Genomic DNA, 25,452 nt, shown 5'->3' with positions numbered 1-25,452 from the left:
CAAACTGTGTGCCTAGGCACCCTGGGGTGCCTTGGGTTGGTGGACCAAGATCAATTAATTGTATTTATGGTCAATGTACCAGGCAAAACCAGTGCTTGTGGCTGCCAATCATAATATATGTGGACAAATAGAAGCAAATCCTGTCCCTCACAAGATAACTGTGACATACAGATGGAGCCATCCTCATCTAGCCATCTCTGGATAGCCATGGTTCACCAAGGCCTATTTGTTCTCAGCTGCAACACAATACATAGAACAATACAGTGCGGGATAAGCAGAGTAATCCCATTACTTACTTAATCCTATTACAGGGCTAGATGAGGATGGCTACATCTGTATAAACACAATGCACTTCATTCAATTTTTTTTCTGAATTTCTCGATAAGAAGCATTTGGCCTAGGGGTGCCTTGAAAATACATAGGGGAAGGGGCCCTAAACTGCACACCCTGGACATATGAGGTGCTACCTGCTGAGACTTGTAGTGCAGCAAGCAGGAGGAGGAGTTTGCAGGTGCACACTAAATATATATGCTAGACCTTTTAATATCTTGCTATATTGCATTTGAGGTTATTAGCATAGTAATGGGCATTAGTATGGGCTTGTCCACCGCATCCAGGTTACCTCAATAGGGACTTGTCCTATTGAGGTACCCTGGATGCGGTGGACAAGCCCATACTAATGGCCATTACTATGCTAATAACCTCAAGTGCCTTGAAAATATTTTGATGCTCTAGGGTGCCGTGATTCAAAAAAGTTTGGGAACCACTACAGTAGCTCCTTCCCCCCAAGTAACATACCGCACCAGCCCTAACCCCTCCACAGCGAAATACACTAACCCCTTGCTGTTGTGAAACTACAATTCCCATCATGGCTTGCCACAGTTTGCTAATAGGGAATGCTAAAACTATTGCAAGGCATGCTGGGATGTGTAGTTTCACAACAGCTGAAGGGCCATAGTGTGGACATGCCTGAGGTAGTGCATGTCACTGGGGTGGGGTAGCAGGGTGGGTGCTGTATGTCACTGGGGGAGGGGGGGGGGGGTTGTACATATGATCATGGGGGGTAGAAAGGGCTACCCCTTCTACCCCAGTGATCATATCTACTCCCCCCCCCCCCACCCGTGAGACACAGCATGACCCACTCCTCAGCCCTCCCCCTGAGCGACCTACAGTCAGTAACCAACTTGGGCTACTCCGCCCCCCCCCCCCCCCCCTCCCCATCTATGTAATCCCACACCCAACCAGCATTAATAAACATATGACAAAGACAATTGGACAAATGACCCATTTTAAACCAGTCCCCCAGGCACCAATGATACTACATTATACATACTGCTGCTCCCAGGCCCCACATCACTGAAATAACTTCTCTGTTCTCTGCAGCATACTACTAGGATACTAACTCACCAACAAAATAGATCAGATGCACCAGGCTGAGGCAGTAGTGTGCAGCACACAGCAGCAGGTTAGGTAGGTAATGGTCAGAGCCTGAAGCAGGAGATGGAGGAGCAGCAGTCTATTACTGCGTAGTAAGGAAACCCAACCGCGCAAGAATATGTCCCCCCCCCCCCCCAGGCCGTTGAATCACACACACAGCACTCACATCACATAGTCCTGGCTGGGCTCCCGGCTACTAGAGTAAGCGACGGTCCTCTGCTCTAACCTACCTACTCTGTCCCTCCGGAAGCAGTGAGTGAGTTGGTCAGTGAGTGACAGCCTACGCATAAACCCGGATCCCTCCTCCAATCCCCTGGGTGACCAATCCTCATAGCAGGAGGGGGAGGCACTACAGTACTACCTGTCAGTCACACAGTGCTGCTGCGCTAGTGCGCTCCGTCCACCGCCGGGTCCACTCCTGGTCTCCAAGGCTCCCTCTATGGTCCCTGGGAATATCCAGGCGCTCCGATAGTAGCTGTATTTCTAAAAAACGCAGCTGCTCAAATTCCTCTATGCTCCGCCTCCACCCATCAGTCAGGTCTCTCTCTCGGTAAAAAGGAATCCTGTGATTGGCAGCTGGAGGTGAGGTTAGCCTACGGGTGGCACTGGCAATGATACTGCTGGGTGCAGGAGGTCCTGCACGGGGGATGAGTGCGGGACCTGGAGGAGGCGGTTGCCTTGGTGACCATAGGTGAGTGCCACGGTCTCCTCCCGGTAATCGTCCATGCTGGTAGTGGGGTTGTACTCTGCATACCCGGGTGACCCAACTGTGATGTGCTGCAGAGAGGATATGCGCCCAGGCTCAGCAGTGTGATCTTCACAGGCGGACAATCCCTTATGGAAGGACACTTATCTGTGAGGGCCAGCATCTCTAGCTACATCTGCAGTGTCTGCCTCATTCATTGTGTGTAACTGCACAACTTGCAATGTGGGCTGCAGACTAAGGTTTTACAACCACGTTTACAGAGTAACTTGCATCAGCATTGCATTTATTTATATTATTGTGACATTATATAGTGGCAGTATACCATGCAGCACTTTAACGTTCTTTATGTTTAAAGAGTATATATATGGTATATTAGTTGCTGTTACTTTCTGTATTTGGTTTTTCTCATTAGCCATTATTATTTTTATAATATTATTATTATTATTCATATTTTTGTTGTTGTTGCAAAGATACAGGTAGCAGTGTAATAACTAAGTATGATAATGAAGCAAGGGTCCCCTGAGAAAGACTAATTGCAAGAAACCTAGTGACACTGGTGGGGGATGGCAGCATTTGGCACAGGTTTTGCCGTCAAACAGATTCCCCCTTATTGTCTTTTATTGTTCATTAAACAATTGTTGGGCTGAATACTGTCAAAAGTGGTGATCAAAATATAATGAAGTATTGTGTAATTCTGATTAAACTGACATTGTTTATATAGCCTTGTTTAGATGGTCCTACTACACATCTAAGGGAGGTATTCAGTTAACCTCAATAACAGGCACTTATCGGGGATTATGCTTCAGGTGCCTCAGGCATGCAAAGTATAATCCCTGATAGCAACAACCGCCGGGAAAACACACAGGTCTGGGAATTTATCCCTGATCTTATGTGCTAACACATGATAGTGAGTCCTTTTTCAGACGATACAAATGGTCTGTAAATGGATAAGCAGATAATGGCCATTGGTCAAAAATCTCGCTATCAGACGAAAAATGATCGCAGCTGATTGGATACACCTCAATAAATTTCCATTTAAAAATTCCCGATACATCTGCGCCAGTTTACCATGATTCCCAGTCTGTTTTGCTGGTGAAAAAAGATGATTGGGGCTCCAGTGTTAAATTGTGGATATTCTGAATGACAAAATTTGCTGATCCCAATAATTTTTGGGTCGGTATCGGTATATCAGGGAAATTCAAAAGGATATCAGAGGTAGTTTATAGTTATTATAACTAAAAGAGAATGCAGAAGAGTAAAAAGATTTAGTCAATCCTTGTACATAAAAAATCAGATATCTGATTATAATCTATTTTTAGACAACATTTTTATTTGAATTATATAACAAATGTGAGCTATGCTGCCATTTTTAGCAGATATTTTGCATCTCTCACAGAGACGTTGCCACTTAAAGGTTTATCTCAATTATATATTGGTATACATTTTTTTTACTAGAAAAACTCATGTCAACCTTTTGACAATCGACCAATAGTTGTCATTCTTTTGACTGTTGTCCTAGACACTAGATCTAATTGGATAATGACCTTTTAGATTTCCTGTAGCTGTATCAATATTTATAATAATTTAAAAAGCAAAAAAGACAAACAATATAATTTGTTTGTGACAGGATGGACCTAGGGCCTGATTTACAGTCTGTTGTAGTTTAGCTGCGGGGAGGTGGGGTTTGCCCAGCACAAAGCCAGGCCAACCCGCTCGCCGTGTGCACATTGGAAAAGTGCGAGAACTTCGCTACATAGCGACATGCTTGCACATCACTGGTTGCCCCCTAGCTGCAAAATCGATGAAGGCTGACCATGTTTTGGTCCGCATCGGCTGTGTATGATGTCACGCAGCTGCCGCGGCTCTCCATCCGAGCGGTCCGGACAATCTTGCATTGCCCGGATCACTCCCACAGAAAGTCCTGCCACTGGCTATGAAACTGTTATGGGCCATGATCGCAGTTCCAGGTCCTCCACATGCGTGCTCCAGCTAGTGTCCATCGCAGAAATGCAGGAATTGCTAAATAGCGAGGCAAGTTTCAATCGGCCCTTAACGCAGTATCCAATTATCCCCAATGCTTTCTCTCCTGAAAAAATGGGTTGATAGCATGATGTATGGCCAATGGCCACTAACGTGTTGTCCAATTTGCCCCTTTTTTGGACAAAATAGGTCCCATTTTATGGTGATAGCACATGAGATCCAGTATAACTACCGGACCCATATGTTATTGCGGATCTGCTGGCTGGGATTATGCTTTGTAGCACCCAAAACATAATCCAGGATACATGCCTTGTTATCGGGATTAACTGATATCCCCAATCATATCCAATTACTGCCATAATTTAGCACAGCTAATTGGATATTGCACATGGGGGGTTATTCTTAATGATTCGCTTGGGGGAAGGGGGCGGGCAGCTGACATCCGGTGATGAAGGGCAAACACACTAAATTGTTCAATGACATCATCTGGCCCTCGCTGAACATGCAGTTGTTGGTGATATAGTCATAATTTGACTGCAGGTTCAGACTACCGGGGGTAGGGTCAATAGCAACCTGCAGGAGCTCGTAACAATAGGAGAACTAGGCTACAAAGCTGTTCTACTTTATGCAAAATATACAGTCACTTTCACAACATGTATGAAAAAATATATATAAGGTAGCATGAATATTTAGTTGCTTCCACATAATAACTAATAACATATCCTCTTCTCTTAATTCTTTTTAGAATAGATACCCTTCTGCTGCTGTATTAACACTAAATTATCCAGAATGGTAAACTTCTAGGTACATGTGAGTTATCCGGACGCCCGATTTCAAAATCGGGTCGGATCGGGCACATCGCATCGCATGCGACCATCGGATGCGATGCGATGCGATGCGATGACCCGATTTTTCCATAGGAATCAATGTTAAAATGGACTGAGTCCATTTTAACATGGAATTCAATGGGAAAAAGGGGTCCTTTTCATACCCCTACTATCCAAGTGGGCATGGAGTTGGATATAAACCTGTGGCGAGCGTAGCGAGCCACCGAGCCCGAAGCGTGGCGAGCGTAGCGAGCCCCGCGAGGGGACACGGAATACCGTCCCCTCGCGGGGCTCGCTTCGCTCGCCACGCTTCGGGCTCGGTGGCTCGCTACGCTCGCCACAGGTTTATATCCAACTCCATGCCCACTTGGATAGTAGGGGTATGAAAAGGACCCCTTTTTCCATAGGAATCATTTTAACATTGATTCCTATGGAAAAATCGGGTCATCGCATCCGATGGTCGCATGCGATGCGATGCGATGCGATATCGCATCGCATCGCATCTGATTGTATGCCTTAACTTAAGGCATACAATCAAAAAATCGGGCGTCCAGATAACTCACAAGTACCAACTTCTAAACATTTCAAATGTAACAATGCTTTTAAATAAATGTTTGTAGCTATAGATAACTTGCTGGTGTTCTTTTCCTCTAGATCCGCATAGCAGCCTTAAATGCAACTTCTGCTGTAGAGGGAGACCATGAAGACACTTTCAAAAGTCACAAAACGCAGACAAAAGAGGCTCAGGTGAGATGAGCTTCATCATTAATTAATATGTTGAGATTGAAGTCTATGGCATGTTAATACGCATAAGACTGCAACATTTACCACAAGGCCTTGGACCTGCAGAAGCTTGACCACTATGATGAGTCCTCCCAGGCTTATCACCAGCTACTGGACACCCGTCTTCTGCAGGAGGTACAGTGATGCAAGTGTCTAAAGATCAGCTACTCTTGGAGTGTTTATATTTACCTCACATTTATTCGTTAATTATTCATGATAACACTGACTATTTTCATAGGACCAATAGTGTACAGTGGACATTGTATTTCATTTGATGAATCTTGGTTAATTGGCTCTCTGGTGTTTTCTAAGTTTAGGATAATTCTAACCAAAATTTTATAAAATAAGTAAAACCTGATCACCAAAGATTACTCTAATGGTCCCACTGATGTCCTCTGTGTACTTGTTACTGCTTAGCTCACTGACAACACAGCGCCTGTCTGAACAAAGGACAGGTAGCTAGTGGCATAGAAAGTGCTTAGACACCAAGGAACTCTCCTCACTCCTGATAAGCTGGATGTTTCCCAGGATTTATGGTTATCACAAAAACCCTACTGCTTGGAGTGAGCTGAGAAATAACAGTATTGTATCATTTCCTAACCTAACCCAGGTAAGTAAAGCTGGCCATACATTAGAACGACCTGCATGTGACCTGTTCGTATGCAGGTCGTACAAGCAATCGAGCGAGCGATCGGATGTGCTTTATCCCCTTCCTGACAGAGCTAGTTTTGGCGTTCCTGACAGAGCCATTTTTTTCAAATCTGACATGTCTCACTTAAGTGGGGATAACTTTTTTTTGCTTTTACTTATCCCAGTGATTTTGAGATTGTTTTTTCGTGACACATTGTACTTCAAATTAGTGGTAAATTTGGGTCGATACAGTCTGTGTTTTTTTGTGAAAAATACCAAAATGTCGTGAAAAAATGGAAAATTTAGCGATTTGCAAAATGTTAAATTTTCTGCTTGTGAGACAAATAATCATACCACTCAAAATAGTTAATAACTAACATAGACCATATGTCTACTTTATGTTGCCATCATTATTTCAACTTCCTTTTCATTTTTTTGGACACTAGGAGGCGTAAAATATGAATAGCAAATTCTCAAATTTTCAAGAAAATTTCAAACACTGATTTTTTTAGGGACCAGTTCAGTTCTGATGTGACTTTGAGGGACTTGTATGTGAGACACCCCCATAAATGATGCCATTTCAAAAACTGCACCCCTCACAGTATTCAAAACAGCATTTTGGAAGTTTGTTAACCCTTTAGGTGTTTCACAGGAATTAAAACAAAGTGTAGGTGAAATTTCAAAATTTCATTTTTTTTGCAGAGTTTCAATTTTAATACATTTTTCTAACGAATACAGTAGATTTTACTAGAGAAATGTGACTAAAAATTGATTCCCCCAATTCTTTTGTTTTCATAAATATCCTATATGTGGCCCTAGTGTGCACGGTGACCAAACCACAGGCTTCATAATAGAAGGAGCACCTACTTGATTTTGGAGCCCCTTTTTTATGAGATTATTTTTTAGGCACCATGTAGGTTTCTAGGCACCATAAGATGCTAAAAGTTAGGAACCCCCCCACAAGTGACCCCATTTTGCAAACTACACCCTTCAGGGAATTCATCTAGGGGTATAGTGTACATTTCAAACCCCCAGGGGTTTCACCAATTGTGGTACAACTGGGCAGTGAAAATAAAAAAAAAATAATTTTTCATTTTCACAGCTCAGTTGTATCAAAATTGGTGAAACCCCTGGGGGTTTGAAATGTACACTATACCCCTTGATGAATTCCCTGAAGGGTGTAGTTTGCAAAATGGGGTGACTTGTGGGGGGGTTCCACTGTATTGGTGCAACATAGCACCCACCATTCATTCCACCAAAATCTGTGCTGCAAAATCCAAAAATCACTCCTTCCCTTCTGAGTCCTGCCATGCACCCAACTGGTATTTTTTGGTCACATGTGAGGCATTGCCGTACTCGGGAGAAATTGGGGCACAGATTTTGGGGTGCTTTGTCTCCTTCATTCCTTGTGAAAATTAAAAATTTTGAGCCAGATCTGCATTTTTGTGTAAAAAAATGTAATTTTTTACAGAAAAATGCAGTTTTGGCTCAAAATTTTTCATTTTCACAAGGAATGAAGGATACAAAGCACCCCAAAATCTGTGCCCCAATTTCTCCCGAGTACGGCAATGCCTCACATGTGACCAAAAAATACCAGTTGGGTGCATGGCAGGACTCAGAAGGGAAGGAGTGATTTTTGGATTTTGCAGCACAGATTTTGGTGGAATGAATGGTGGGTGCTATGTTGCACCAATACAGTGGAACCCCCCCACAAGTCACCCCATTTTGCAAACTACACCCTTCAGGGAATTCATCTAGGGGTATAGTGTACATTTCAAACCCCCAGGGGTTTCACCAATTGTGGTACAACTTGGCAGTGAAAATAAAAAAAAAAATTTTTTCATTTTCACAGCTCAGTTGTATCAAAATTGGTGAAACCCCTGTGGGTTTGAAATGTACACTATACCCCTTGATGAATTCCCTGAAGGGTGTAGTTTGCAAAATGGGGTGACTTGTGGGGGGGTTCCACTGTATTGGTGCAACATAGCACCCACCATTCATTCCATCAAAATCTGTGCTGCAAAATCCAAAAATCACTCCTTCCCTTCTGAGTCCTGCCATGCACCCAACTGGTATTTTTTGGTCACATGTGAGGCATTGCCGTACTCGGGAGAAATTGGGGCACAGATTTTGGGGTGCTTTTTCTCCTTCATACCTTGTGAAAATTAAAAATTTTGAGCCAGAACTGCATTTTTCTGTAAAAAAATGTAATTTTTTACAGAAAAATGCAGTTCTGGCTCAAAATTTTTAATTTTCACAAGGAATGAAGGAGACAAAGCACCCCAAAATCTGTGCCCCAATTTCTCCCGAGTACGGCAATGCCTCACATGTGACCAAAAAATACCAGTTGGGTGCATGGCAGGACTCAGAAGGGAAGGAGTGATTTTTGGTGGTGGAATGAATGGTGGGTGCTATGTCGCATTAGCAAGACCCCCGAAGCACCAATACAGTGGAACCCCCCCACAAGTGACCCCATTTTGGTCACCAGCTTTGGGATGGGGGCTGGCGCTGCGGCTGGCGGGGGGGTGGGAGCGGTGCTGGCGCTGCGGCAGCCGGGTGGGTGGGAGGGAGGGGGGCTGCCGGGTGGGAGGGGGGGGGGGGGCTGGCGATCGGTGGTGATCGGTGCTGTACAGCACCGATCACTGTGTTACCGAGCGGCTTAGCCGCCGGTAACACAGAAAACGCTGCAATTGGCTGTTCACATTTGAACAGCCAATCGCAGCGATCGCCGCGAGGGGGGATGTCTGCTGTCAGGGACAGCAGACATCTCCAAACTGTCACCGCGTCTATAGACGCGGTGACAGTAAAACCATGACGTATATATACGTCTTCGGTCGGGAAGTACCTCCCGACCATGACGTATATATACGTCGGGAATATCTATGTATATATATGTGTGTGTGTGTGTGTGTATGTATATGTATATATGTGTATATATGTGTGTATATATATGTATATATATATATATATATATATATATATATATATATATGTGTGTGTGTGTGTGTGTATGTATATATATATATATATATATATGTATATATATATATATATATATATATATATATATATGTATATACACACACACATATACACATGTGTATATATATATATAATATATATATATATATATATATATATATATATATAAAATTGAGCTGATTTGATTTCTTTTTATTTTTAGCAGCTCATGCTGCTGCTGCTGCTGTTGCTGTGGGTACGGGGGTGGGCGGGGGGAGCGCACGCTGCGTGCGCTCCGGCTGCGACTGCCGGGTGCTGCTGGCCTGCTGCCCTGGACGGTGAGCTGCCGGGGGGGTGGGAGGGGGTGTCTGCGGATCGGTGGTGATCGGTGCTGCACCGATCACCACCGATTTCTGTGTTACCGAGCGGCATAGCCGCCGGTAACACAGAAATAGCTGTGATTGGCTGTTCAGATTTGAACAGCCAATCACAGCGATCGCCGACCGGGGGGGGCACCCCTGCCCCCCCTGGGCGGCGAGGGGGGATGTCTGCTGTCAGGGACAGCAGACATCTCCTAACTGTCACAGCGTCTATAGACGCAGTGACAGTTACAAGCCATGACGTACATGTACGTCCAATGTCGGGAAGTCCTTCCCGACCATGACGTACATGTACGTCAAATGTCGGGAAGGGGTTAAAAGCACATCCGATCTGCTTACGATCGCAAGCAAAAGCCAATGGCTCATAATTGCAGCAGGTATGGTCTGAGGATCGACCTCTCGAACTGTGGGACCGCACATTGTACTGATGTACCTCACAATGGGGCAGATGTATTAAGCCTTAACAAGAGATAAATGCAAGGGTGATAAGGAGAGATAAACGTCCAGCCAATCAGCGCCTTACTGACTTTTTTCAAACACAGGCTGTAACATGGCAGTTAGCAGGTGATTGGCTGGACATTTATCTCTCCTTATCACCATTGCATTTATCTCTTGTTAAAGCTTAATACATCTGCCCCAATGGCCCTTATTCTGATCGGTGCGGCCGGATCCGGATATGCGGCCAGGACCGTGCGTCCGAAACCCCGCCTTCCATACGGCTCGCCAACTCCGTCCGTACATGGTGAGAAGCTGTCCGAACGGACCGCACGTGTATTTCTCATGGAATACGCCTCCTCCATCTCAGGGAACTTCCCCCATCATTCGATGGTCGCAGACCATCGAATGCAGGACCGAGTGGTCCACCAGCTCCCGCAACCTCAGACCCCACGGGCATTTCTCCGTGCAAAAGCAGGGATCTGGGCGGGCAGCTGACATCCGGCGATGTCATATGTCCGCCCCCTACACGTGCGTCACGACTGCATTACCATACGTACGCCCAGCGTTTGCATGGGAACGCCCATGAAACGCAGGGCGTATGCATATGGTAATGAGCCCAAATAGCCCTTCACGCCCCTCTCCACCCCCTGTTCGGAGTGTTCACATTTCATGCGGAATTTGGCCGTACGCCCCGCTCGCACATGCGCAGAGACGCCTCTGCACATGCGCAGACACAAAACATCGGCGGCACGAATGCACGCTGATATTACCGCATCAACCAGAATAAGGGCCAATGTGCACACAATCTATTACACGACCAATCAAAATTGTTCGTTGGGGCCTGATATTGTTCTGATGTACTGTATGGCCTGTTATTACCTCAGATTCAAGTTTTAGCTATATTTTTCACTCATCCTCTGCTGAACACTGCAATTAGTTATACAGTACAGTAGCACTAGCATACAAACGTTCCTACCGGCTGGGATCTTTAGTAGTGTTACATACCAGTAATGGCAGCCTTTATCTTGGCAATTTATTTTTTATTTTATTTGGTTTTAAAATGAAAAGCTATGTAGGATTTGGTTTGTATGATTTTTGCATGATATTCATTATGGCATATTGAGTATACATGAAAGGTAATTCTTTCATAAACCACTGGTGTTAAGCTATCACTTTCTGGGTCCTTCCTGGGTGATAAACAAGCCTAACATGAAAGCACTGATAGTGAATGGGAGAAAATAGTAATACAGTATATACATGATCCATCTTACACTTATTAGAGATGCTACAGTGTCTCGTGGGTAGATATTAGTGTACTATGTGCTGCATTCTTGCTACAGCATTGGAGGCCTAAATGCACCTGCATGTAGTGGGGATATTCTCCATAAGGGAGAATCGCACAGCATCCCTCATCTGTGATCTGTCCAATAGAAATGCTTATGTGTAAGCAGAGCAAGATTAAGGGCCTCATGGGCCTGGAGCTGGAATTGTCCAAGGGCCTATTTTTAAAAGTGGAGCAGGTGAGGCTAGTGGCATGTAGAACCCTAAATATATAAAAGTATAAAAATTGCATAACTTTGTGTGGAAATTAGAAATTTGATTTTAAGATACTTGTTTCCTAGCACGGCGCCCACGTTTTTGGTCGGATTGATCGGGGCTTGAAAAATCGGGTCGGTCGCGTTGCGTGCATACCAAATCGCATGCAATGCGACCGACCCGATTTTTACATTGGATCCAATGTAAAATGGTCCCTGGGACCCGATTTTACATTGGATTCAATGTTAAATTGGCCCCAGACCCCAATTTCAGCCACCCTGATGGGTCAAATGCCCCCCCATTGTTAACGCCACCCCACGATTGCCGCCAACCCGAAGCGTGGCGAGAGGCGGCGGTACGCGTACTCCGACCTTTTCATACCCCCACTATCCATGTCGGCGTGGAGTTGAGAATAGATTAGTGCCCGAAGCGTGGCGAGTGCAGCGCATAACTTCACAGGTATATGCGTCCGCTCGCCACGCTTCGGGCTTGGTGGCTCGCTGCGCTCGCCACACTAATCTATTCTCAACTCCACGCCGACGTGGATAGTGGGGGTATGAAAAGGTCAGAGGACGCGTACCGCCGCCCCACGCGGGCTTGCTGCGCTCGCCACGCTTCGGGTTGACGTCAATAGCGTGGTGGCGTTAACAATGGGGGGGGCATTAATTAATACCCATGACAGGGGCATACACAATGAGAAATTGGCCATATTGGCCCATTTCCCATTGTTTCCTATGTAAAATCGGGTTAATCGCGTTAATCATTATAATGGCACACAACGGACGCGATGAACACAATTTTAACATTGAAAGCTCATTTAACATTGAGACCTATGGAAAAATCGCGTTGATCGCGTCGTGTGCCATGTTAACGGCACACGACGGACCCGATCAACGCGATTTAGCCTTTGCCAGCTAAATGGACCCGATTTCAAAGGAAATCGGGTCCATTGCGTTGGTCGTGTACCTTAACTTAAGGTTGTCAGGTCCTGGTGCGGCCGCGCTGCCTGCAGGGGATCGCGCCGCGTCGCCTGCAGAGTATTGCGCTGTGTACCTTATGCACGCAGGAGTGCCTTCCTGTCCTGGCATCAGCGCTCTGGCTCCCCGTCGGTCCCCGCCGCCTCAGCTACCTCCAGGGTTGGGGGCGATTCCCCCGGGGGTCCGGCTAGGTCCGTGGCCGGCTCTCGGGATGGGCGCCGCCATCTTGGTTGTGGCAAAGCTAGTTAGGGGCAGGGTCTGATATAACCTCCTATGGAGGTTGGGCTCATGACATCACAGGCTAGGGGAATAAAAGGCAGGGCTGCCTAACCCTCAGTGCTGCTGCTACTTCTGACTCTGGTCAGTCCTTGCCTGACAGCCAGTGTGCTCTGTTGGTTCGCTGTGTATCCTGTGGGATTCCTGTCCTCTCCTGAGTGCATCTTCAAGTCCTGTTATTCCTGCCAAAGTGAGCATCCTAAGTTTTGTTTACCACCGAGTGTGTTCCTGAGTTTCGTTATTCCTGCCAAGTGAGCATCCTGAGTTTCGTTATACCACCAAGGGTGTTCCTGAGTTCCGTTATTCCTGCCAAGTGAGCATCCTGAGTTTCGTTATACCACCAAGTGTGTTCCTGAGTTCCGTTATTCCTGCCAAGTGAGCATCCTGAGTTTTCGTTATACCACCAAGTGTGCTCCTAAGTTACGTTATCATCTGTCCTGTTCCAGAGACATACGCAAAGCCCTTGGAAGCTTCCATAAGAGGGCCGCGACCTGCTGGGTGGACGCCGCGAAGTCCAAATCTCCTTGCGGGGGTCCCTGGCGAAAACCGCCACCCAGTTAGACTCCGCGCCTCTGCCTGGAAGTCACGCCAAATTCCAAAAGGACTTCTTGCATGAGACGTCAGTATATCAAACCTGCCATCCTCTCGCCTCCCCTCTCTTCCGTGCCGAGGCCTTCCACCGCCGTGGATCCACAACAACCCGGCGTAACAGTTAGCAGCAGCCAAATGGATTCCACAGCGGGGGCTGACTTCAACACGGAGTTACTACAAAGGATTGTGGCCCGTCTAGAGGGCCTAGAGGTTTCGCAAGGACACCTTACCCAAGGTCTTCAAGATATTGCCCACCGTCAGGAGGTAATGCAAGCTTCTGTCTCCCGTGAGGTTCCTGTTCCGCCTACTCCAGACCCGGTTCGACTGGTGAGCTTGCCAACACCTTCTCCCGGACATTTACATCTGTCTGCGCCCAGTAAATTTGATGGGACCCCTAAATTGTGTAGAGGGTTTCTCAACCAATGTGACGTACAGTTCTCTCTGCTGGCCTCCAGTTTTCCCACCAATAAATCCAGGGTAGCCTACATCGTATCCCTCTTGTCGGGTGCAGCTCTGGATTGGGTGTCTCCCCTTTGGGAGAGGAACGACCCACTCCTGTCAAATTATGAGGACTTCATAATTCAATTTCGAAGGATTTTCGACGAGCCTGAAATCATGCGCCTGAGGCAGGGAAATCGCTCAGTTGCACAGTACGTCGTCCAATTTCAGACTTTAGCTTCAGAAGTTGCCTGGAACGAAGAAGCATTGGTGTCCGCTTTCTGGAGCGGTCTTTCCGATAGATTGAAAGATGACCTGGTATCTCGGGACCTGCCGGCCACACTGGAGGACCTTATCTCCCTCTGTAATAAGATCGACATGAGGTACAGGGAACGTCAGGCAGAGAAAGCTAGAGGAGATCGCTATAGAGGTCCCATTCCTCCACTACTCCAAGCATCAACCTCACCTCCATCGGACGAACCCATGCAAATAAACCGAGCCCGGCTCACACCCCAAGAGCGTCAGCGCCGCTTCCAGGAAAGACTATGTCTGTATTGTGGAGATTCCGGGCATCAAGTCGCCCAGTGCTCTCTCCGTCCCAATCCGGTAGTCCAAGGCAAGAATAGAGAGGTAAGATTGGGACAACTCTCTACCCCCTCTGTATCATCTGATTCCGTTATTCAAATCCAACTTTGTTTCACAGGTCAGACGTTGACGACCCAGGCTCTCCTAGACTCCGGAGCTGCGGGGAATTTTATTTCATCTTCTTTTGTTGAGTTGCATTCTGTGCCCATTAAAGATATTGCAAACCCAGTGCGTCTGACTGCTGTCGATGGGAGTTACATTCCTTGTGGTCTAATTCTATCCTGCACGACACCCTTATCCCTGAGCATTGGGGCCTTACACCGGGAAGAAATAGAATTTTTGGTGATCCCTCGAGCCACGTCTCCAGTGGTCCTAGGTCTTCCCTGGCTGCAGAGACATAATCCTCAAATCGATTGGCCCACGATGCAGATAATGGCCTGGGGGTCGGCATGCGTTAGTAACTGCCTGGCTAAAGTGACTCCTCTGAGATCCTCGGAAACCGATAAGAAGTTTCGGATACCGCATGCATATTTGTCCTTTGCTGATGTCTTTAGCAAACAAGCAGCGGATGTTCTCCCACCACAACGGGAATGGGATTGTCCCATTGAATTACTCCCAGGCAAGATGCCTCCACGGGGTCGAATCTACCCTCTATCAATTCCCGAGACACAAGCTATGAGTGATTACATTTCCGAGAACTTACAGAAAGGGTTCATTCGATCTTCTTCCTCTCCGGCTGGTGCAGGGTTTTTTTTTGTTAAGAAGAAAGATGGGACTTTAAGACCCTGCATCGATTATCGAGGCCTAAATGAAGTGACGATCAAAAACAAGTATCCGTTACCGTTGATCCCGGAATTATTTGATCGGATTAAAGGAGCGGTTATCTTCTCCAAGCTGGACTTAAGAGGGGCCTATAACCTCATTCGTATACGTAAAGGGGACGAATGGAAAACAGCCTTTAATACCAGGGATGGCCACTACGAGTACTTGGTCATGCCATTTGGCCTAAGCAACGCCCCTGCAGTTTTCCAAAACTTTGTCAATGAAATCTTCCGAGATCTGCTATATCAGTCAGTCGTGGTCTACCTGGACGATATTCTTATTTTTTCAAAAGACTTAGCGTCTCATCGGATGCAAGTAAAGGAGGTCCTTCAACGTCTCCGTAAAAATCACCTATACTGTAAACTCGAGAAGTGCATCTTTGAACAAACATCGGTCCCCTTTTTAGGTTATATCATTTCAGGGCAAGGTTTGCAGATGGACCCGGAAAAGGTTCAAGCCATTCGGCATTGGTCCCAACCTACTACACTTCGGGCGGTTTAACGTTTTGTAGGGTTCGCCAATTATTATCGGAAGTTCATTCGAGGGTTCTCCACCATCGTGGCACCCATCACGGCTCTGACGAAGAAGTCCGCCAATCCTGCAGTATGGTCTCCTGAAGCATTGTCCGCCTTTCAGCAACTGAAACAAGCCTTCACTACCGCCCCTGTTCTCCATCAGCCAGATCTCTCTAGACCATTCATATTGGAGGTAGACGCTTCCTCCGAGGCCGTTGGGGCGATCCTGTCCCAAGTATATGAAGATGGTGTAACTCATCCCTGTGGATTTTTCTCTCGGAAATTCTCACCAGCCGAGAGAAATTACGCTATAGGGGAGCAGGAACTCTTGGCCATCAAGCTGGCGCTTGAAGAATGGCGGTATCTCCTAGAGGGGGCACAATTTCCAATCCAAATTTTTACAGACCATAAAAATTTGCTATATCTCAGGAATGCCCAATGTCTAAACCCCCGACTGGCAAGATGGGCAATGTTCTTCACTCGCTTTGATTTCAAGTTATGCTTCCGTCCCGGATCTCAGAACGTCAAGGCCGACGCATTGTCCCGTTCTTGCTCTTCTGACTCAGATGAGGAACAGCCCTATCCTATCTTGGACCCTTCAGTTTTTGCTGCCACCAGGATAATCAGTATTCCCCGAGGCAAGACCTATGTGAATCCAAAAATTCGCAAGAGATTATTACAGTGGGCCCACTCTTCTAAGTTTTCTGGACATCCAGGGGCAAGAAAGATGTTAGAATTTCTACAAAGAAAATATTGGTGGTCCTCTATGAGGTCGGACGTCCACAGTTTCGTTTCCTCCTGTTCAGTATGTGCCCAACATAAATCCCCTCGCCAGTCTCCAGCAGGGAAACTCCAGCCGCTTCCTATACCATCAAGGCCTTGGTCCCACATATCGATGGATTTCATCACAGACCTTCCTTCCGCTAATGGGTACAACACAATATGGGTCGTGGTCGACCGATTTTCGAAGATGGCCCATTTTATTCCGTTAAAGGGTCTCCCAAGTGCTCCAACATTGGCTCGTCTCTTCATCGCCCAAGTATTCCGGTTACATGGATTGCCATCAGAAATCATTTCAGATCGGGGTGTACAGTTCGTGGCCCGTTTCTGGAGATCTCTGTGTTCAGCCTTCCAAATTACCCTGAACTTTTCAACGGCATATCACCCTCAGACAAACGGGCAAACTGAGAGGGTAAACCAGGACTTGGAAAAATTTATCCGACTCTACCTGTCCTCATCCCAAGATAACTGGCTAGAGCTATTACCCTGGGCAGAGTTTGCCCATAATAACACTTACCATTCTTCCAGTCAAACCACACCTTTCTTCACGGTGTATGGGCGTCACCCTCGTGTACCAGACTTTTCCAAGCTCCCTGGTACTGAACTACCAGCAGTCCAGTCTTCAGTTAAGTTTTTTTCAAATATCTGGAGGAATGTCCAGAAGGCGTTACAGCAAGCCTCCAGTAGGTACAAAATCATCGCTGACCGGAGGAGAAGTGCTGCCCCACTCTATAAAGTAGGTGACCGAGTGTGGCTCTCAACCCGGCACATGCGGTTCAAAGTACCTTCCATGAAATTGGCCCCACGGTACATCGGCCCATATGCAATTCTGAAGGTGATCAACCCAGTGGCTGTTCGTCTAAAACTCCCGTCTTCCCTACGGATCTCAGATACATTCCATGTCTCTCTCTTAAAACCTTTAGTCCTCAACCAGTTTCAGAGAAAACCACCGAGGAATTCTACGGTAAGAGTCAAGCGTGATGTCGAATTTGAAGTGAAACAGATCCTTGAAGCCAGACGACGTCAAGGAAAACTACAATTCCTGGTGGACTGGAAAGGATACGGTCCAGAAGAAAGGGCCTGGATCGATTCCTCTAATGTCCATGCTCCACGACTAGTTGAAAAATTCTGGAAGAACAATCCCGATAAGTGTCCAGGGTCCACTCTTAAAGGAGGGGGTACTGTCAGGTCCTGGCGCGGCCGCGCTGCCTGCAGGGGATCGCGCCGCGTCGCCTGCAGAGTATTGCGCTGTGTACCTTATGCACGCAGGAGTGCCTTCCTGTCCTGGCATCAGCGCTCTGGCTCCCCGTCGGTCCCCGCCGCCTCAGCTACCTCCAGGGTTGGGGGCGATTCCCCCGGGGGTCCGGCTAGGTCCGTGGCCGGCTCTCGGGATGGGCGCCGCCATCTTGGTTGTGGCAAAGCTAGTTAGGGGCAGGGTCTGATATAACCTCCTATGGAGGTTGGGCTCATGACATCACAGGCTAGGGGAATAAAAGGCAGGGCTGCCTAACCCTCAGTGCTGCTGCTACTTCTGACTCTGGTCAGTCCTTGCCTGACAGCCAGTGTGCTCTGTTGGTTCGCTGTGTATCCTGTGGGATTCCTGTCCTCTCCTGAGTGCATCTTCAAGTCCTGTTATTCCTGCCAAAGTGAGCATCCTAAGTTTTGTTTACCACCGAGTGTGTTCCTGAGTTTCGTTATTCCTGCCAAGTGAGCATCCTGAGTTTCGTTATACCACCAAGGGTGTTCCTGAGTTCCGTTATTCCTGCCAAGTGAGCATCCTGAGTTTCGTTATACCACCAAGTGTGTTCCTGAGTTCCGTTATTCCTGCCAAGTGAGCATCCTGAGTTTTCGTTATACCACCAAGTGTGCTCCTAAGTTACGTTATCATCTGTCCTGTTCCAGAGACATACGCAAAGCCCTTGGAAGCTTCCATAAGAGGGCCGCGACCTGCTGGGTGGACGCCGCGAAGTCCAAATCTCCTTGCGGGGGTCCCTGGCGAAAACCGCCACCCAGTTAGACTCCGCGCCTCTGCCTGGAAGTCACGCCAAATTCCAAAAGGACTTCTTGCATGAGACGTCAGTATATCAAACCTGCCATCCTCTCGCCTCCCCTCTCTTCCGTGCCGAGGCCTTCCACCGCCGTGGATCCACAACAACCCGGCGTAACAAAGGTACACGACCTCTAACGTCGGGCGCCGTGCTAGGAAACAAGTACCGATTTTAATACATATGATTTATGGCCAACCATGTGGCCAGCTCGTGATCATCATGCTGTCATGGTAATGGGCCTATTTTTATGTGGCGGCCGGCAGCTGCAGCTCCTTACACCCCATTGTTTAGCTGGCTCTGTGTGTCTAGTTGGGTTGGTTATAAGATCCCAGCAGGCATAATCCTGACAGTCAGAAGACTTCCCATCGGATCCTGCTGTTGGTCTTCGACTGTTGGGAACACGGTATGTTTACCTCGTCACGTTTAGATGGTTTCTGTTGTGCATTATATGTTGATGATTTGTTATTCATTAGTTCCAAAGCTCATGGAATGGAATAAATTGCTAGCTTATACTTTTTCCTGCTATTGTAAGGATACATTTAAACATAATTTCTATATACCGGTATATATTTGTAGTGATTTGTGGAATATATTTCATAAAATATTCTTCTGGAATTTCAGGCTGTTCCTTTGAGTGATGAAAAGGAAGGCTTAAAGCACCCTGGGTTAATGCTGAAATATTCAACGTATAAGAACTTGGCACAACTTGCAGCCCAGCGAGATGATCTGGAGACTGCAATGGAATACAACCTTGATGTAAGGTGGCCTTTACTGTTTTTGACATATTTATTGAAATTTAGCCTTTATTTTAATAAAAATAATTGACAATAGTGAAGCATTTACTTCCCACTCATTAGTTTCAGTCCCTACTTGGACAGTTCCAGAACACAACCATCATTTTGGGGGTGATTCTGAGTTTGAAGCAATAAGTTGCATTTTGCAATGCAAGGAGTACAAAGGCATGTATGGCTATTTTTGAATGTAGGGCCCAATTCAAAGATGGACGCTATTTGCATCTGAGAACAAAAGATGCTCCCTGCCGACCTTGCAAATCCGAGTGCTGCATCTCTGGGCCAGTAAATCTACATTGGTAGACACAGACATTAGCCTTGCCACTTGCATTTTTGGGAATTCTAGTTATCGTTGAACATTCCATGTTCACAAAAGGATGTAGCCTGTTAATCATGCTGTGGCTTAGGGGTCACCTCCTGCAAGAATCAGCACCCGATTTGCACATGTGCGAACCAGTCTCCTGCACAGCACAGTAAACATTGGAGTATTACATAAACCAGTGGTAGCCAACCCTAGCCCTCGAGAGCTACCAACAGTTCACAGTTTCCAGACAACCTAGCTGCTGCACTCATTAATCACTGACACATTTTAAAAGATACACAGATGGAGCTAATTAGCTAACTTGTAATTCTGTGAGGAGACCTGCAAAACATGCACTGTTGGTAGCTCTCGAGGACTAGGGTTGGCTACCCCAGACATAAACCATTAGTTTTCACACATCTCTGAATCAGACCCATAGCCCACAAATGCAGGACAGCTTTATTTTTTCAGTGCAATTTAGGTTTGAGTTTGGAGAATGTTTGGGACTTTTTAAAGCAACATGGTTTTTCCAAAATGTGTTTTTTTTGCAATACTCCCAACTCGCCATGCTCAGGATCTTTGGGAAATTAAGTTTTCCAGATAAGGGACTAATCATAGAGTTCTTTCAAGTGTGCACTCAGTGGCTGTCAGATCAAACTGAACCCCAGCATTAAATTGTTTGGTCTGAGTGCCAAGATACTGAATCCGTCCAGTTTGTTTGCCCACATATTTTGACAAATTGCTCATATATATTTATATGAAATTGAAATGAAATGGTTTGATATTTGTGTTTATTGGCACCATAAACTTCCTAACCAAATGCTATAACAGTCTAGTCTTTGATTCAAGGAGTTCAAATAAATAAAGTGCACATTCACAAAAGGAATAATTCGTTGTTACTTTGCTTGTATCTGTACAGGCCGTCATGTTGGACTCTACTGATGTTAATCTATGGTACAAGATTGGTCGGTTGGCTCTTCGTCTAGTGCGCATTCCACTGGCACGGCATGCATTTGAAGAAGGACTACAATGTAACCCTGATCACTGGCCATGTCTGGATAACCTGATCACTGTCCTGTATACAATCAGTGATTATGGCAGTAAGTAATTACAACACATGGGGTCAATTATATTCAGAATGATGTGAATAGGGCCGGGATGGAGCTCCCGGAGCTATTAAAATCGGTGTTCTGCTAGGTCGTAGAGGGACAGTACTTGCAGGTGTTTATGCTAGTACCCGCATTTTCCAGCTTTCAGTGCGTTAAGTTCCCATGATGCTGTTTGTGCCATGCTAGGGCACAAAACAGCTTTGCCATGCTAGGTTTGTCAGACCCTCCTGGGGAGCGAGCAGATACCCACTAGTCTGCGTTAGTCGTTCTCTGATTAGAATAGCGTCGGCAGCTCCCTCCCAGCGCTATTCACATTGTTCTAAATAGAATTGACCCAATACAGGTTCAGTATCCCGTATCCGAATATCCGTTATCCGAATTATTCCAAAAACCATACATTCCAGAAAGTGAAGAAAATTTTTTTTTTTGCTAAAATCTCACTAGGGACAATTGTAACAGCACTACTGAGGGAATGATATGTAACTGGCACTATATATGTACAAGAAAATGATTGCTTGGCATTCAAATTCAGTATCTGAGATAGTACACAAATTTTGTTTCATGTTTTGAAACCTTGTTTTTTTGAACAAATAACATTTATTTGTGTGCATTTCATGTGTTTGATGTGTTTATACAGCATAAATGCAAGGTACTTCAAAATACATCATTGAAATATAAAAATATTCCGAAATACGGAATAATCCGTTATCCAAAATTCTCCTGATCCCGAGCATTTTGGATACGGGATACTCAACCTGTAGTAAAATAGGGGAGTGTTTGAAGAGAGGGTAAGCAGTACATAGTAGTGCAGTTAACAAATTGTTTGGCAGTACATGTATCTGATGTTTATTGTATTCTAGCTAATGGTACAGTATACCAAGTAGCACTCTGGAGGAAAAAGAATAACAATGCATGAGAATAGATTTTGTATTCCAAGCAATAAAGTTTCTGCTCTGTTCCCAGACTGCCTGTACTTCATTTGCAAGGCTTTAGAAAGAGACTGTCGCTATAGCAAAGGTTTGGTATTGAAAGAGAAGATCTTCGAAGAGCAGCCCTGCCTTAGGAAGGACTCTTTCCATATGTTCCTTAACCCCTTCCTGACGCAGCCAGTTTTTGCCTTCCTGACAGAGCCATTTTTTTCAAATCTGACATGTATCACTTAAGTGGGTATAACTTTTTTTTGCTTTTACTTATCCCAGTGATTTTGAGATTGTTTTCCCGTGACACATTGTACTTTAAATTAGTGGTGAAATTTGGTAGATACAGTTTTTTTTGGGGGGGGGGGAAATACCAAAGTGTCGTGAAAAAATTGAACATTTTGCTATTTGCAAAATGTTCCATTTTCTGCTTGTGAGACAAATAATCATATCACTCAAAATAGTTAATAACTAACAAAGACCATATCTATTCTTTATTTTTAAATCATTATTTAAACCGCCTTTATTTTTTTTGGACGCTAGGGGGCAGCAGAGTCTAAATTTTACACTACATGCATTTCAACGCTAGTTTTGGCTATTCACTTTTTAACAGCCAATAGCAGCGATCGCCCAAGACGGGAGGCATCGCTGCCCCCCCTGGGCAATGAGGGAGGATGTCTGCTGTCAGGGACAGCAGACATTGTCCCTCTGCCACCTCGTCTCGAGACGGGGTGGCAATTTGAAGTCATGACGTATATATACGTCATGTGTCGGGAAGTACTTCCCGACCATGGCCCTTATTCTGAATCGTGCGGCCGGAGCCGCACACGGTGCTCCGGCCGCACAAACCAATCCCCGCCCACACTACGGATCGCCACGGCCGTCCGTACACGGACGGCTGGCGATCCGCATGAAAATGGTGGGGCGTACGCCTCCACCATGGTGGGAGCTGCCCCCTGCATTCGATGGTCGTCGACCATCGAAGGCAGGGCCGCACGCCCCAGCAGCTCCCGCAAGCTGAGACCACACGGACAATCGTCCGTGTGATAGCTTGTATGGGGCCGGAGAACTGACATCCGGCGACCTCAGCTTTCCGCCCCCATCACTGGCGTCATACCCTCATTACCATGCATACGCCCCGCGTTTGCATGGGAACGCCCATGAAACGCGGGGCGTATGCATAGGGAAATGAGGGTATGAAGCCCCTCACGCCCCTTTACGCCCCCTTTGCGGCGGACGAAATACGTCTGCGGCGAATTCGGCTGCACATGCGCAGATTGACCTCTGCGCATGTGCAGACTGAAAACATCGGCGGTACGGCCGCACGCGGCCCGTACCGCACGATTCAGAATAAGGGCCCATGACGTATATATACGTCAAATGTCGGGAAGGGGTTAAATGGTGAGTTTAAACCTATATGTGTGTGTGTGTGTGTGTGTGTGTGTTTAGTGAATTGAACAACTTTTATCTCATTACAATGGCACTAGTCAGAGTGGGGTATATTGAGCAGCAAGTGACCAGTCAGTTCCTGAAGTTGCTGGCAGCCGGAATAATAAGCAAGCATAAGGATCTTAAGGGATTTGAAAAGGGCCAGTGAGCTCGCAGACCTCAATTCATGATAAACAAATAGCCTGTGTATACAATCTGCGTGATACCTGGTGGTAAGGGGTGCAGAGCAATACTCATGTGTTTGAGTCAGTGCAGAGACTGGAGTTGGCCAGTGTGATATATCATGGTAATAATTTGGAACATACATACCCTGTATTTAGAAGAAGTAGAGGTTGGAGTATAAGGGGTTATTCAGACCTGATCGCAGCTCTATGATTTTGCAAGATGGACGATTATCAACCGACTGCGCTAGGCCACCTAGCGAAAAAATCCAGGGTCTTTATGATCGATAGCTGTCAGCAAATTGATTGACAGGAAGCTGTTGTTTGTGGGTGTCACCCTGCAGTTTTTTGGGACTAGGTCCTGGGTTATGCACAGACTTGGAAACTTATCAGATAGTGAGTTGAGAGTGGATTTGCAGCTATTTGCTGTTCAGCGCGATATTTGCAGGCCATTCGCAGTCTGCACAGGGCGCGGCGGCGATTACCTGATCGCAGGGCTTTTTCATTCCGCAGAGCAGTGATAAGGTCTGAATAATAAGGTGAGTTTAGAACATGTATGAATAAATATAATAAGCTGTGTATTTTATTCATGTGAGTACCACTTCCTCAGGGTATTTGTGCAGAATCAGACTGCAGTAATGGGCTTAGTGCCTTGGAGTATTAAGGCTTCTTCCTGTTGATCTTTATTTTGCTGTATACACATTTATTGATATATATACTTGTCATGGCAGCACAGCGAAGGTTACATCAGACCAAATTACACTTTGTAAGCCCAATGTCACTAACACAGAGTCTATCAGTTTATTAAGAATGGTAACTGAATAAGTAACTGGTTGTTCTCTGTAATATGCCAGTGATCCACTTTGTAGCACCGTTTTCAAGAGACTTAAATAAGTTTGTAATGTTACTAATACTCCTTTTACACCGACCTGAATATCCAGAGAGCACGTCAAAAAAACCCCGGGTTTGCAGGTAGTGTAAATGCACCAATTTAAAAGATGCCAGGTCAAGAGACCGGACATTTCAACCTGGTAGGCGAGCAGGGTAGAACACGGGTTCAGTCCGGATCGTGGTGCAGTATAGACAGGTAACCAAGGTCGATGCGATCTGGGACCTGTTTACTGCAATGGAACAGCCAGCACTGGGAGATGCTCTCATCTATTACCTGTTAATAATACAGCACACTCATTCTTTAAATCAACCCAAACCCTTATTACAGCTATTCTCCATGAGGTGTCCAGCTCTTTCCATATGTTTTGTAATTCTCCTTTACACAACAGATATACAAAGATATAAATACAGAACGTGCAAATAGACCATTCGTATAGGTCAGGGACAGTAATGTGGAATATGTTATTATCAGATCGTTTCTAATGGTCACAATCATTTTCCTTCTATTCCTGTGTTGCTCAGTGACATGTCCATTCATGAAGTACATGTAAGTGAGGAGGAGGCAAACGGAATTTTGGAGGAAGCATTAGATTTGCGGAAGAAGAGACAAGCTTTGACTGTAAAAAAGCAGGAGCCTGATTTAAAGCTGGTCCATCCCCTCCCATTTTTAACGTGAGAATGATGTTTTAATAAAGTGAATTATATAAGAACAATAATTGTTGTATGCAGTGTATTAGTATCTGGCCTATGTTTTGTTCCCAGATGGAAGTGTCTTGGGGAAAGTTTGCTGACTACTTACCGACACCTTACAACATGTGAACCGCCGCGCCCTAGTTTGGGGAAAAGGATTGACCTCACAGAATACAAAGCTCCGGGGCATCTTCTTCATGTTTCCCAGACCTCCTCCTCTCCTACAAACAAAGCTTCAGACACACCCAGCAGTTCAACCCCACCAACACCATCTGTGTCTGTACCTGAGCCGTTCCCTACCCTCTCCTCTACTGGCAATGCTATATCTTCCCAAAACATTATAGATGCCGCAACTCTACAAGGTTAGAGCGAATGAAACACTGTGAACTATCTGGCAATAAATAGGGTGCAAGTTGACCTCTCCGGGCCAATG

General features: G+C 45.9%; 1 protein-coding gene and 2 long non-coding RNA genes across 3 annotated transcripts in view; 2 read left to right on the top strand and 1 right to left on the bottom strand.

Annotated features, from left to right (window-relative positions):
• The window catches only part of LOC146056836 (uncharacterized), a 45,051-nt gene extending 43,352 nt beyond the window's left edge, over positions 1-1,699 (bottom strand). Inside the window, exon 1 of the long non-coding RNA XR_014469442.1 lies at positions 1,604-1,699. This is a non-coding gene — a long non-coding RNA (uncharacterized LOC146056836). The remainder of the gene's footprint in view (positions 1-1,603) is intronic.
• An 87-nt stretch (positions 1,700-1,786) lies between these two features.
• Positions 1,787-23,285, top strand: LOC146056841 (calcineurin-binding protein cabin-1-like). The gene is made up of 7 exons (XM_083168463.1): positions 1,787-2,128; positions 4,869-4,915; positions 5,605-5,697; positions 19,332-19,466; positions 20,722-20,902; positions 21,875-22,063; positions 23,278-23,285. Exons 2-7 carry the CDS (start codon positions 4,913-4,915, stop codon positions 23,283-23,285), a joined length of 609 nt encoding a protein of 202 aa, XP_083024589.1. The 5' UTR covers positions 1,787-2,128; positions 4,869-4,912.
• A 104-nt stretch (positions 23,286-23,389) lies between these two features.
• LOC146056835 (uncharacterized) lies at positions 23,390-25,452 on the top strand. The gene is made up of 2 exons (XR_014469441.1): positions 23,390-25,001; positions 25,092-25,452. It is a non-coding gene; the product is annotated as an uncharacterized LOC146056835 (long non-coding RNA).

This window comes from Crinia signifera, unplaced genomic scaffold, assembly GCF_055691185.1.
Source record: "Crinia signifera unplaced genomic scaffold, ASM5569118v1 HAP2_SCAFFOLD_97, whole genome shotgun sequence".
NCBI lineage: Eukaryota > Metazoa > Chordata > Amphibia > Anura > Myobatrachidae > Crinia > Crinia signifera.
The sequence above is the reverse complement of the archived record's forward strand: the minus strand, read 5'-3'. Positions and strand labels throughout refer to the sequence as shown.

Excerpts from the sequence above, each read along its gene's own strand:
- LOC146056841 (XM_083168463.1), top strand. Across the intron at positions 5,698-19,331 it reads CGCAGACAAAAGAGGCTCAG|GCTGTTCCTTTGAGTGATGA; the intron begins GTGAGATGAGCT and ends CTGGAATTTCAG. Across the intron at positions 20,903-21,874 it reads TACAATCAGTGATTATGGCA|ACTGCCTGTACTTCATTTGC; the intron begins GTAAGTAATTAC and ends CTCTGTTCCCAG.